The following is a 15,506-nucleotide window of genomic DNA, read 5'->3' on the forward strand; positions in this document are numbered from 1 at the left end:
CTTCGAGAAGAGCTATAGACCTCCATATGCAGCATTGAGAAGGTACGTCTTGTGTTTAGTTTTAGCCTGAGATTTCTAGTCCCATGCATGGCTACTGCTGCCTGCATGCTGCTGTTGTGCTATCGGCGCCTGCCCTACATTAGCACATCTTCTTCGTTGTTTGATGACAGTAGATCTGCAATGTTTTCCTTTAACAACATAACTTGGGATATCATCCCACTCTTTGCTACATATCATCAATGTTGCATGCTGTGGCAAATACCAGAATATTTAGGTAACATCCGGCATGTAATTAAAGATACCCGCTTGCCCAGGTAGCACGCGGCATGCATCGGGTGTTCTCGGTACATATCGGTATCTATCAACATACTTAGGTAGCACCTGACATGCATTGTGTGCTTTTGGTGCATGATGCTGGTAGTGTTGATGCATGTTGGTACTTATCGGCATCTATTGGAAGCTATCGGCATGCATTCGGTGCTCTTAGTGCATGCTGGTAGCTACCGACATGCTTAGGTAGCACTCGGCACACATTAGGACCTCCCAGTGCATGTCCGGAGTTATGGGAATGCATTCAAGGCTACAAGCATGCCTAGGTAATGCCCATCATGCATTGGGTACTCCCAATACATGCTGGTAGCTACCGACATACTTAGGTAGCATCTAGCATGCATTGGGTTCTCTAGGTGCATGCTGGTAGCTCCCAATGCATGTTGGTAGTCATCAGCATGCATTGGAAGCTACCCGTATTCCTAGGTAGCACCTGACATGCATTGGGTGCTCATGGTGCATGTTGGTAGCTACCGGCATACGTAGTGAAAGATTCCTGCCCCCCTCTGTGCAACGAATTTTGGGGTGCTAGCAGCAGAAGTAGCACTTCTTGCGCAAGACAAAGCGTCTCACTCGGGACAAGAGACTAATCCCTCGGTTCTTCCAAAACGAACCCAAAAAAAACTCCCTCTCCCAACAACATAGGCGATTCCTCTAGGATATTTTATTCTAATGTAGTCAAGGTCTTAACTAACCAAACTGATCCGACCGAACTTGTAAGTCACATGGTCAGATCAAGGAAGAGACTTGGATCACAGAGACCAATGCTTTTTTTCTCATCAAGAGGCACAACTGTTGATTCTTTTCCATAGAACAAAGACTATCCAGGATTTACTTCATCTATCATGACATAAGTGTATTGAGTCTCCTTTTAGGGATCCATCAATCCAGCCTAACCCCATCCAATCCCATGGGTTAGCCAACCACCCAACCAATTTAGTGATAGGATCCCATGGGTTAGCCAACCACCCAACCAATTTAGTGATAGGATCCATTTAGAAATTTGGTTATGTTTTTCCCCGAGTACCAGGGAAAGAGTTCCCAAGCCCCCTAGCCAGTGCTTCAAGGGTGGTTGCAAGATCAGGGTGCCCAGTTTTGTCCACTCAAGCACCCTGTAAACAGTAAAAAAACAGGCATTTGTTTACCTTTAGTGGCTATTCTCTCCTAGTAAATGAACGAATTTCGTTTCAAGTTCTTTTGTTGGAACATCATATTCAAAGTTGGAAATATAGTTGCATAATTTGATTAAGCATTAGATAGTCAAAAGTCCTCATTTTCTTAGGTACAAAGTCAATGTATACACCCTGTCCCAAATTTGAACTGATTCCATAAAATGCTAATATCTTTTACATATAAACTCATATGAGATTCCCACTTTGTACCTTAGATCTTCACATAATATGGAGCTTAACTTGATTTTTTGAGAAAATTTTAAGATATCTGTCTATTTTCTTTAAATATTTTAAGGTCTTTAAAGAGTTATAATATACGCCACTTTTTGTACCCACAATAGCTACCACTTAAAATCCTTAATCTTGTAGATCAAAAGAGTGGGTAGATTCTGAGACATTAGTAGAATGTGGTGGTTAGTAAAAATTGCAAATCCAATGGTTGGATTTTGAATGATCTCTTTTTTAAAATTCTTCCAGACTATCAGAAGGCCTGCAAATATTAATAATCTAATTAGTAAAATTACATTTTTAATGTGAATCATCTAAAACCTATAAGGACTAGTGTACTTGTAATGGTGCATCTATGGAAAAATAAATTGGATCACTCTAAGTATGGAAAGATCATTTGTTTATCATTTCATCATATTTTTGATTAATTTTGATTAATTAGACTAATTTATATTAATTTAAGTTATATTGGATTAATTTAAGGACAAGCGTATTTTCTATTATTTGCTTGATCTCATTTTAAGTACCTTGCCCCCCAAAATTTGCTCTCCAAGAATTGTCCCAGTCCAGCATAAACTGGATAAAACTGGACACCCTGATCTTGCAACAACCCTCAAACAAACTTCAAGATAGTCACACCACTTACACACCCAATATGAAATTGCATGTTTCACAGATTCAACTGTCTTTAAAACAATCTTCTAATGAAACCATAATATCACTGATGTGATAATCCTCCAAAATATCTAGCTTGAATTCTAATTTCCAATCATTCCTTCATTAGTGTACCTATGGCATCATTGGCAACCAGAACGCTCACCACCTGTTCACTCAGGGGCCTTTTCAATAGTTCCTAACTTATAGTACCCGAAAATCTAATCAGATAAGAAAAATCCACATGGACTCTTCGTTGAAGATCAGCAAGACGACCAATCAACAGATCCATATAAAAGAGCCATGGAATCATCCGTTGAGGACCAGCAATGCCAATCAACCAGATCCATACCCGAGTTCAGAAACAACTCTAACTCCTTATTCCATTTTCTTCCTCCTCGACGCACGTGTGGGTATCTTCAGCGACCCAGAGCCCAAGCACCGTATGGTCAGCACCCTCTAGGCTCCTTCTTCGCATGTCACTTAGCGCTTCACTCATAGGCCACTTCTTTGGTCCCTCATCCACTGTAACAAAAGCTCACCATTTAAATCGAATTGAGGCTGGTTAAGATCTCGATCAACCTTGCTATGCGAGACGTCTTGACTCTCCGTCAGCTGTTGCAACTGTATCACTTAGGTCTCCATGACCTCATTCACAAGATGGTCAAAATGCTTCCCCAGCATTCTTGACATAAAACAGTCATTTAAAAACGGGTCATAAATACAATTTCTAATGAACTCTCATCTTTCCACATCATTTCTCCTTATTCCACATTCTTCTATATCAATTCACATTGCTTATTCCACATCCAGTCATATGTATTCCCATCTTCCTTCATCCATTCTCATCCAATCACATCATATTACATCTCATCACATCTATCCACATCAATCCTCATCACATCACGTCACAACATATCCACATCATATCTCATCCATTCATATCACATCACATCACGTTCATATCTATTTACATCACGTCACATTCATTCACATCTACCCAAGTCCACATCACATCACATCTCATCTATCCACATCATATCTCATCCATTCATATCTAACCGGATCCACATCACATAACATCCATTCACATCTCATTACATCACATTCACATCTCACGACATCCACTTACATCTCATCACATCCGTTCACATCCATCACACCTATTTACATCCCACATTCATTCACATCTTGTCACATCTATCCTCATCTTATCACATCTCGTTCACATCCATCCACATCACATCACATTCATTCCATCCACATTACATCACATCCATATCTATCCATATCACATCTCATTCATTTCATCCACATTACATCACATCCACATCTATCCATATTACACCACATCCATTCACAGCTCATCACATCACATTCATTCCATCCACATTACATCACATCCACATCTATCCATATCACATCTCATTCATTTCATCCACATTACATCACATCCACATCTATCCATATTACACCACATCCATTCACAGCTCATCACATTTAGCCACATCCATTCATTCATTCACATGCACATCTATCCACATCCATCTCATTCACATCCATCTCATTCACATCCATTTACATCACACCACATCTCATCACATTCACATCCACATCCATTTACATCACCTCACATCTCATCACACCACATCTCATCACATCCACTCACATCTCATCGCATCGCATTCACATCTTATCACATCACATTTACATCTTCTCGTATCACATTCACATCTCATCTAATTAGATCGCATCCATTTACATCCCATCACATTCGTTTACATTCATTCAGATCCACATCACATCCACTTTTAGTACTGTTTTCTACTTTTGATACTGATAGGACTTTTCTAAGTTTCTGCCAATTGCTTGGCCTAGTTTTAAAGATACTTTTTTTTCGATCCCATTGAATCTACGTATGAAAGTGTTGTTGAAGGTTTAAAAAGGAAAAATAAACCTTATCAAAATTGAATAGTAAAAATTCAGAAAGAGCATTTAATTATTGTATTTTCATTCCTTAAGCTTCATTAATGAGAATTAATTCTAAACTTCTATTTACTCTTTAGATCCTCGATCTTCTCTCACGGATTCCAGATTCTCTTTTCTGAATAAGAATTATTCAAGTTTTCTCAATGGATATTTTCATATTCTTTCTCAAATTTCTCAAGTAAAATATATTTCATATTCTTCTTTTCGAGTAAAAGATTCATGGGATTTACAAAAATCAATTCTACCCATATTTCCTAATAAAATTGATAATGCTCAAAATTTCACTTTTGATAAATACTCATAATTTGAATTATGCCGAAAACTCCTCTTTTACCATTTAATGACTTGGATCTCAAATATCGTGGGAATTCCTCTTTTTGTATAAAATAAATTTACAAAAATTTATCTTTTACCGTTTAATTACTTGGATCTCAATTATCATGGGAATTCCTCTTTTTGTATAAAATAAATTTACCAAAGCTCCTCTTTTACCATTTAAATACTTGGATCTCAATTATCATGGGAATTCCTCTTTTTGTATAAAATAAATTTACCAAAAATTTCTCTTTTACCATTTAATTACTTGGTTCTCAATAATCATGGGAATTCCTCTTTTTTTATAAGAGTAATTTTACCAAAAATTACTCTTTTCTCATAATCAATTAATTACAAAAAATTTATTTCTCGTGAATATGATGAAAATCATTCTTTTTGCATAGGATGTCCAATCCTAGAATATGGTAGAAAGTCCTCTTTTAGCATTATGCATAAAAATAAGATATGTTATTTTTTTAAAAACAAATACCATAGCTTCGCTGCTATTATTGATAATTCTCAATTTTTTTCTAAAGAATAAAAGCTTGTAATGAAAATATGATAGTAGTTCCTCTTTTATGCTTTAAATAAAACTATGAATTTAAATGATAATTTAAACATAACTATGAGTATCTCACTAGATTAAGCTAATTTCAACATTCCTCTTTTTCCAAATTGTTAGGATAATCCATTTCTTATTTCGAATGAATTAGTAGTTTTCAACTACTCATAAACAATCTTAAAGAATTTATCATTATTTTAATAGTACAAATTCATGAAAATATCATTTTCTTAATCTCTAGCTTATCAAGCCTAGAGTTTAGATTTGAATTAAGAGACTATCATTGAGAAGTATCCTTTTTCAAGGGATTTAGCCATAAAGATGGCTATTCTTTTAGAGAGAGAGATTTACTTAAAGAAAGCATTACAAATAAGCATAAAGATTAACTTTCTCTTAATTAAACATTGAGATTTTTAGGAAAAGCTTGATTTGAATTAAAACAATCATTTTGAAAGCTTCTCAAGCTTGAGAGGGGTTGAGAAGAAGAAAGTCATTGAGAAAATTAGAAAAAACCATAAAATTTGACTTTACCTCCAATTTTGGCTTGATTCTCTAATTCTAGTGAAGCCCGCGACCAATCAATTGGTCCACCAAGAGGAGAAGAGCAACTCCAAGAGTTGTTGTAGAGAGAGAGAGCTCCAAGCTCCCAAGAGAGGAAAATTTAAGGGATAATAGAAAATATGATTATTTTAATATAATACTGGCATGGTATAGCTCCAATATTTTATTACAAGTGATTGAGGGTCTATTTATAGGTGAGGGAGGCCACTAACCAAGTCCATCTGGGTTCTAGAATTTTCTAGGTTCAGTTTGACTCAATTTGGACAAGATTTGGATCAATTTGGTCCCTAGGAGAGAGGAGAGATAAAAATATCACAATTTTTTTGAATTAAAAACCCTTCCACACATGTGAAAGAGGTGCCTACCTCAAGAGTTCCCCTTTCCTTACCATGGTGTCAAAAATGTATCATTATTCTAAAATATCTCATTTTTTTAGTAATATCTCATAATTTTTAACTAATAAACCTTGTACTCAGTCAACTCTTCATCTTATTTGAGCATTTACTAATTTTTGGGTATTTTCTTTCATTCTTTTGGATTTATCTCATCCCAACACTTGGATTAATCCAATTGGTCCATTGGAACCTTAGTTGGACCATAACCCAAAAATTTCTTAAAATGTAGACGCTTTGGCTAAGGTCCCTTATACCATTTTCAAATCAAGTACTGTTTCAACTGCCGTGTGGTTCCGCATATCTCCATCTCTCCCGCCATTGTACTTATAAATTTGCGCTCAATTTGTTGTTCTACATTCAATTAGAAACAAATTTCAACTTCTCTTCTCATGAATAAAATTTTGTATTTTGCCGTGTGAAAAAAAAACAAACTTCAATGAAGGTATCTTCTTATTGAATCAATCAAAGATGGAGCCCTCTTTCGAGCCACCTCCAATCATAGCACCTTCAATCAATCAATTGTGATACTACACTCCTAAATTAATCAAATTCAATTCTTTAAAAACTGTGCATGGTCGCATGATTCACCAGCATGGTGGCATTATATAGGGTCTAATAAATCCTATCTCCTTCAATCGTCGCCAGCATGCGATGGCCAACACTATACTATCTCTCGCACATGTGGACATGTATGAAACAAAAGATACAGATTTATAAGAAGTTAACAGTTTGAGAGAACAAAAGATACAGATTCATCCAGAAGTTAATAATTTGAGAAATGAACAATTTACGAGATTATAGGCATAAAACAAAAGATGCAGCAAAATGCTGTCCTTTTTATATTATAGTCAGCATAATTGGCAAAATTGGCCTTGTGTTTGTACATCAAAAAGGATTTAAAGAGAAGGATTTATGATACAGTCTCATGATGTGAGACGAGCATAAAATGTATTTGTACACAAAAATGGATGTACAATACAGTCTCATAATGTGAGACGAGACCACTCCTCCATGAATCTTGCTATCCCTTCGTCAACATCCACAGGGCATCCATATAGGATAACACAATAGAGGCCTACTTCATGCATCTACCATAGATGGGCGATGTAGAGTCCTATGGGGAGCCAACCGAGAGTCCAAAGATGGTGCACAAGTGAATTTAGCAAGAGCCGATTTCAATGCAAAACGGCCACCTTGTAGGCAAAAGATGACAAAATGGGGATGACGTTAATATGAGGAGTAGGAGGTAGAGTGATACGAGGAGGCATTGGGTGGAGTTAAAAGGCGTGACGATGGTGTCGTTGAAGGGAAAGGGTGTGGCGTTGGAGGGAGTGGAGGGAGCGGGTGTGGCAATGGAGGGAGCGGATGGGCACATGGCGACGATGGAGAGGGAGAGGATGAGCAATGAAGCAAAGTAGAGGAGAGTGAAGAGCAGAGGTAGCACAAAGTAAGTGATGCAATATCGTGAAATAGCCAAGTAGGAGTCTCTTAAATAATACTAGTTTCACCGGGCTGGTTGTGTACTGTTATATGCACATTATGTGTGCATATACTAGGAGGCTAACCCACATTAGGCTCATGAGGATGGGAGCATGGGAACAAGCTCTAGTGGAGCATGGGTTAGGACTAACCTTAAGAGTTAAGGTTAGGGTCAGGCATCCACCAAGGGTCACACATGGGAAATGGAAAGTAAAGAGTCACTTGAGGGCCCTCCTATATAATAGGGGCATGGGGCACACTCAAGACAATAGTAAAACGTATGCTAGAATAGTGATGACATGTAGGAAATATGGAAGAGGAGGGATAATATTTACTTAGATTTAAGGATATAAAAAATTTAGCATGGTTGATTGGAGACTTTATAGGGTTACTAATGTTGTGGAAAGTGATCAAGCTTCTCTTGCGTAAGGTAAAAAGATATGGAGGCATGATAGCTGATGAAGATAGGTGCTACTTATGGGGAAGTTGGGGAGGAATTTGCAATGTTGGGATCAATGAGAATGGTTTTTGAGCAAAGCAAATGAAATCTACACCGTGAAGAACTGAATGGCTACAATGGTTGTGTTGGCCCTGATAGGTTAGCCAACACAACCATTATAGGGCTGATGCTAGATATCGGCCTGGTGGCTGATGTGGCGCCTATGTGGCACACGTGCCACGGTGGTAGTCAACAGCCCAGACCTTTTCACCCCAGGGTTTTTCAGCCGATTTCTTCCACCGAGTTGCCATTAACACACATGCTATTTCCAGGTACGCTACAAGGGCTGCAGTTAACACCTACACGACGGCTACATGCTCCAGCCCTACACGCTCCACCTTTCTAGCCCCTTTCTCATCGGCGTCACCATCTTTTTCTCCCTCTCTCATAGGTGCCATTACAGTGTAGTAGCTTTGAGTAAGCTCCCCCCAAGCTCTAGCAGGGAATGAGACTCTCTCTCTCTCTCTTCCTCCCTCTCAAGGTGCAATCTCTCTCTCTGTCTAAATACACGATGACAGTTTTTTAATTGTACAGGATGACAGTTTTTTAATTTGTTAATCATGTCTCTCCAAAACTAAAGATTAGAGAATGCCATGAGTTCTCAAATGCCTCCCATCGGTGTCTTTGATTCAACAGCATTGTGTTGGGTCTCATATGACAATCGTTCAAAATACAAATTTGTACGTGAAGCTAGCATCCCTTGGAACCATGTTACCGATTTTGAAAAAAGAGAAGCCGACAATGCAAAGTTTTTGACATCTTTTAAAAAATATAGCCACCATCACCAAGATGCCTCCAATATTACAAAGATTGCACATGAATCATGGACTGAGAAGATAGTGTAACTGTGTATTTGTTTTAGTTTGTCTAATCCATTCATTAATCATCACACAGACACATACAATTAGATGTTTATCGTTACTTCTTTTTTTTTGTTTAGTTTTTCGTGTGGTTTTGGTCCTGCTGGCACTAAAGCTCCAATGCAATCTAACCTTGCGGATGGCAAAGATGTCGAAACTACCGAGCTCAATGAATGCAAGGACACTAGTAGCGAAGATGATGATGAGGTTGAGGAGAATAGTAGTGAGGAGTCGAATCATGAAGATGGTGAGATGGAGGAGCGTAGTGAAACAAAAGAGTTGCCACAGCCAAGTGCAAAGAAGCCATGTAAGAAAAGGCGCCCTCCCATCACAAAGGGCAAGTGAAATCGTGGATGTAAATGTCATTTTAGTGTCAAGCGGCTCGCACAAGATCCAGGGGTGGCCATAATCTCTTATATACATCCATACCACACAAATGCAAATGATGAGGTTTGTCATGGTAGAAGATTTGTTGATCCCTCTTTGAAGTTCTCTCCATGGATCTCAATGCAAAAGAAACTATGGGTTTCAAGCATGCTATATCGTGGTTTCTCACCACATCAAGTGTTGGAAATGCATGTCCAAGCATTGCATTCAAGCCAAAGTTATGACCCTACATTTACTATGGTTAGGGATGACTTTTTGTCTATTCGTGACATCATGAGTATATCTAGCAAGCTGGCTATTGATCAGTACCAGCTACACAGAGATGATGCGAAAAGCACCAAGAGATGGTGTCACGAGAATCAATCAAGCACCTTTATCTACCAGGAGCAAGATGTGGAACATTCCAAGGAATTTATCCTTGGAATACAATCACCATGGCAAAGGGAGATGTGCAAGAAGTTCGGAAGTATAATGAATTATCATTTTTACTTCTTGTTCACATTCTCTTAAGTTATAATAAATGATCATTTTTTACTTCTTGTTCACATTCTCACTTACCTTTAAAACACATGAACAATTTCATTTGTATACAATCCTTGTTTTGGATGGTCATCGCAATGGTGTGCCCATTGCTTGGGTACTTACATCTTCAGCTTCATTTGAGTGTACTTGCACTTGGTTAACCAAGTTTAGAGATAATATGCTTGACTTTCATAAATCATGGAAGCCCGGAGCCTTTATGGTTGATGATGCCGAAATGGAGATTAATGCGCTCAGGTTAGGACCATATGTTAACATGCAAAGGCTATTATCTCTACCTTCTACTCCGACTTTAGAGATGAGGGGAGTTTTATTGAGTATTTCAAAACCTATTGGGAGGCTAAACTAGGTAAGGTTGAATTTTAAACTTTTTACATACTCTTCTTATAGGTAAAATAATGCACACTTGCTCTCCTTCTTGTTCGTACTTCATGTCTTGCTCTTCTAACTTCATTTGTTTTATGTGCAGAATTGTGGGTGCGTGCTTCCCGATTGCTTCCACATTCAGGACAAGACACTAATGGAGCAATAGAGTCATATAATAACTTGTATAAGAGCCAATCCACCCGTCTCTCCTTTTGGAAGAGCCCAAGAACTTATATTTGAGCTGGTTAACATCTTCATGTTTGCCATATTATTGGTATGTTCAGCAGTTGAAGGATAATGGTTTTATGAGAAAGAACGCCATTGAAAGAGTAGTGGAGAATTCTTATGAGCGAGCACTTCAGATACCAGATGATAATTTCTCATTCCAGGTTGGTGGTGTTGCTATAGTGGAGAGCATGCACACAAAAGCTTCATTTTACACGGTCTACAATTCCGATTGCCAATGGGCATGTTGTACATGTGCATGGGTAGAGCTTGGAAATATTTGTAATAAGCACCAAATTAAGGTGATGTTGCGGGATGCTTCACATGCTTCACTTATGGAGCAATGCCAACATATGTATGAAGCATGGGGAGATGCTTCTAGGTCTACCGTCGAACTTCACTCACATGTTTCTACTATTGATGTGCTTGAACCAAATGGTGATGATGTTGCCGCATTAGGGGGGGACCATGTATGTAGTGAAGTACTTGAGCAAGAAGGAAATGTAAAGACACTTCAATGCTTGTGGCAAGAGTTGTCTTGTTTTGTAGGACAGGACCGGGCTTTGATTGAGGAGGCTTGCAATGGATTGAGGAAAACATTGGGCCATGTGAAGACAATGAAGGCAATAATGGATGAGCGAACAAGCACACAGGCTAATTTTCAAGTCTTGGAAGATGGATTCGGCAACTCCTTGAAGCGGGCAAAACCATTCTTTGAGAAGGGCAACAAGAAGAAATCAACATCATCAAAGACTCACCCATTGTCTCACCCCTTCAAGACCCCTGCAAAGAAAACCAAAGTGTCAATGCAAAAAAGGCTTAATGAGAAAGCTTCAAAGTAGCCTTTTGAATTTATGTAATGAACTCTCCAATGCTTCATTGGCTTTTTGATTCACAGTCCTCAACCAATTATTGTGCGTCTTGAGCCGTATTTTGTACGTGTGTTGCCATGTGTAAGAGAGACAAAGTTGGTGTGTGTGAGAGAGAGAGCTTCACAATAGCGTGTATGAGAAGAGAGAGAGAGAGAGAGAGAGAGAGAGAGAGAGAGAGAGCTTCATTTAAGATAACATTCAACATTACACATTCAAATTTTAGCTATGGAAACTTGGTTGTCTTTAAAAAAATCAGATATAAAAATTGAAAAACACACTTCAAGAGAGCTTCACAATAGTGTGTAAGAGAGACAAAGCTTGTGTGTGTAAGATAGTGTGTGAGAGAGAGAGAGCTTTGCAATAGCATGTATAAGAGAGAGAGAGAGAGAGAGAGAGAGAGAGAGAGAGAGAGAGAGAGCTTCATTTAAAACAAGAGATAATGTGTGTGTGTGTGTGTAAGATAGTGTGTGTATGAGAAAGCTTCGCAAGAGAGAGAGCTTCACAATAGTGTGTAAGAGAGACAAAGCTAGTGTAAGATAGTGTGTGTGTGAGAGATAGTTTTGCAATAGCGTGTATAGCGTGTACAAAATTCAACATTCATTTAAAACAACATTCAACATTCAACATAGTACAAGTCTATAAGAAAGAGCTTCATTTAAAACAACATGAGAGAGAGGCTGAATGTCATGAAACCATTCCAAATGTACCATATTAAAAATGATAGTGTTTTTTCCCACAATGGCTATTACATAGAGTGTATGCAAACTCATACAAAAAAGGGGACATAAAAGAAGCTACATAGGCTTTGACATGACTAAATCCAAAAACAATATCGCTAAGCTATGTTGTTCTTGGCTGTCAAACGCGAAGAACGTCGAAGGGGAGCATGTTGTTTCACTCCATGAACATGTTGAAGGGGAGCATGTTGTTTCACTAAATGAACATGCCTTTCCTGAGGCTCACTCTCTTCAACCTATTACAAACAAAAAATAAGGCGTTAATTCAATTCATCACCATCAACAAATGCTAGCATTAGGTGTAAAACAAAACCTATCATTACGTATCACCTGTGTGCTCATGTCATGCGTATTGTCAACATCTGCATTTGCAACATCGGGGACCTCCTCACCTTCAATTGTATCCTCCTCCTCACCTTCAATTGTATCCTCCACGTTTACATTTTCTTTCTCCTCACCTTCAATTGTATCCTCCACGTCTACATTTTCTTCCTCCTCACCTTCACTTGTATCCTCCACGTCTACATTTTTGTGCACTACAGGCATGACCTGCTCACCCTCCACGTGCCTTGCTTTCTTAGGTGTTGGGGTGCACAGGTCAATGGGTTGCTCATAGCAACCTAAAAAATTAGATCATGTCATCCATGACCAATTAGCTTTGATATAACCCAATAATATAAATGTGTTAGCTTAACAATCATGCTACACATGATGATCCCATACCTTCTCTTTTGGAGCAACCTAACTTCCCCTCATTGGCTCGACGCATGTAGCCAGCCCATAAAACTATCTCTTGAGGCCATGGGAGCCTTACTTTTGGCTCCATGAATGCAACACCAGCCTCATGCTTTAAAACTTCTTCTACACGGCTAGGCATTTTAGAGAGCTTCATCTTCTTCGTTACCTTATGTACGTCTCGTATTTCAAGACGTATGTCAGAAGATGTGCCTCCATACACACTTTAGAGGGAAAAGATTTCCTTGCATGGTGATAATCAACAATCTTACAAAAAAATAGTCGAATATTTTCCCCCTCATAAACATGCTCAACGAACTGCACGCATAAAGACGTAATAAGTACAATCATGCATACATACGTCCAAGCAAATGAACATCTTGAACAAACATCATTGATTGTACACGAGTCTGAACATGAGTATTATGAGCAAACAATAAGAGCATGAGAATGTATAAAATATCCCTACCCTGTACATTGTTTGAACGTGTGAACAAATATGTTTGAACATGTGAATATACATGGTTTGAACATGTATATTTCAACATGTGAATACATTGTTTGAACATGTGAATACATTGTTTGAACATGCAAAAGAACAAAATATCCATACACACCACTTTGATCACACACGCTGTGCGATGTTTGTACAACCATTTTGAATGCTCAACCATGTATGGTCTTTACGTGAAGACTGACTAAACAACTTGAAACAAACAAATTGAATAAACACTATTATCTAAAGACCGTGTATGGTCTTTACGTGAAGACTGTCTAAATAACTTGAAACAAGCAAATTGAATAAACATGTTATCTAAACAAAATTAAGGCAACCCGTAAGCTTTCAAACATATTGAAAATCATTAAAGACTAAAGACTAAAAACTTCTAAATACATGCAAGAGCTTCAAAGCGCACCTCGTCCGTTTCGCGTTGCACAAAGAAATGGGTGGGCTTCTTGTATGTCGGCACGTCTATTCTCACTGGAGGAGTACGCTCTCGCTTTGGATAAACATGAGGTGCACTAATTGGCGTCTCTGAAGCTCGTGCACTAATGGGAGTTCGGTCAGCTCCCATACAAGACTGGGTGCAATCTTCCCCCCCCAACGTGAGTGGCTTCTTCTCGCGTGGGTATTTTTATATATTCCAAAAAGTAGGCTTTCAGCCAAAAATAAAGTATACATCCATATTTGGACTTTGCCATTTAATTAGCCTTTGTCCTCAATTTTAGCCTTTGTCCTCAATTAACCTTTGTCCTCAAACCTTTTAAGGTTTGCACTATTTTTCTAATACAATAATCTAACTTGTGCACATATGCACATTACAAAATAAATCAACTAATGCTCGTATGCACACTGTACAATAAATTGACACGTGCACACACACACACACATCACACTGATGTCAAAATAATATCAAATGCCATAATACAGCCACAAAATATTGTGAACATAATAATGAGATCTGTCCACACGCCATGACTCAATCCACCATCCGTGCGACACCTAAATCGGTACCCTCGCACTGTGCAACACCTAAATCGGTACCCTTGCACACCTCATCACCTAAACTCATAAACATAAACCACGTCAGTAGTAACAATCAATTGACATCACATCAATCAATCCTAACGTGTTCATGATGAGAAATAGGCATCATAAAAAAATATATGCAAATTTAAATGACCATGATTATTATTCAAATAACATGGGTCATAACAGTCCTCCCTATTGGGAATCAACTGTCCTCAGCGCAATCAATGAGTGGATGGCTTCATGGCACAAGTGGAAGATAAGATCATCACATCAAACAATTTCTAAAAAAAATAAAACCAAACAAATGTAAAAGGGATCTAAGTGTCCCATACCACATAGGTACCTTCCACATACATACACTCGTTGGTGAAAGATAGAAGACATAGATATGTCTGGGGTAGGCATGTAAAACCAATCTAATGTCCCATACCATAGATTAATTCCACACGACACTACCTTAAGAATAGAAGTCTGAGACGAAGTAGCTAATTCCCTCTTAAACTTTCATTCCGACATAACTTTTCTCTATCCTCAAAATTAAACTACAAGTCTTATTCCAAAAATGAATTAGGTCGAAATGAAAATTCTAATCAACTTAAGATTGAAGAATAAGCACTTACTTTACTGTTAATAACTTGATTTGTTCTTGATCTTAATCTCGTATTTGTCTAACTAAATTCTCAAGATTTGTTTTTGATCTTAATCTTAATCTTGTAATTGTCTAACTAAATTTTAAAAATTATAATCTTTGAATAGGTTTATAATTCTTGAATTTGTGAATCTTACTTGTAAACAATGAAATCTAAAGAGGATCTTGATCTTAATCTTAATCTTAAACTTGAAATCAGAACTTGAATAAAGATAGGCATCTTCCACCCTAATTGATAGCAAGAACTTGATATACTTGTAATGAATCTTGGCTTAGATTAAAAATACTTGAATGGTCGAAAATTGAGAGATTAGTCTTTAATTAATCATAATTGCAATTCTTGAATAAATCTTATTCTTAAGGGGTTTAAATCTTGTGGTTGAATATATCGTTGACTTAGCAATTCTTGGTCTAGAA

General features: G+C 37.8%; 1 protein-coding gene across 1 annotated transcript; it reads right to left on the bottom strand.

Moving 5' to 3' along the window:
* Positions 1-12,269: 12,269 nt before the first annotated feature.
* LOC147637789 (uncharacterized) lies at positions 12,270-13,048 on the bottom strand. The gene is made up of 3 exons (XM_086799047.1): positions 12,895-13,048; positions 12,502-12,791; positions 12,270-12,407 (listed from the first exon to the last, which is right to left on the bottom strand). The coding sequence occupies exons 1-3, from the start codon at positions 13,046-13,048 to the stop codon at positions 12,270-12,272; spliced, it is 582 nt and encodes a 193-aa protein (XP_086655173.1).
* Positions 13,049-15,506: the final 2,458 nt, after the last annotated feature.

This window comes from Cibotium barometz, chromosome 6 (assembly GCF_041138505.1).
Source record: "Cibotium barometz isolate CiBa-2024 chromosome 6, ASM4113850v1, whole genome shotgun sequence".
NCBI lineage: Eukaryota > Viridiplantae > Streptophyta > Polypodiopsida > Cyatheales > Cibotiaceae > Cibotium > Cibotium barometz.

What these genes read in the sequence shown, in the direction of transcription:
- LOC147637789 (XM_086799047.1), bottom strand. Translation starts at nt 13,048, where the DNA reads ATGCCTAGCCGTGTAGAAGAAGTTTTAAAGCATGAGGCTGGTGTTGCA. An exon ending in AGGTTGCTCCAAAAGAGAAG is followed by an intron (nt 12,792 to 12,894) that starts GTATGGGATCAT and finishes CTAATTTTTTAG; the next exon opens with GTTGCTATGAGCAACCCATT. An exon ending in CGCATGACATGAGCACACAG is followed by an intron (nt 12,408 to 12,501) that starts GTGATACGTAAT and finishes TGTTTGTAATAG; the next exon opens with GTTGAAGAGAGTGAGCCTCA.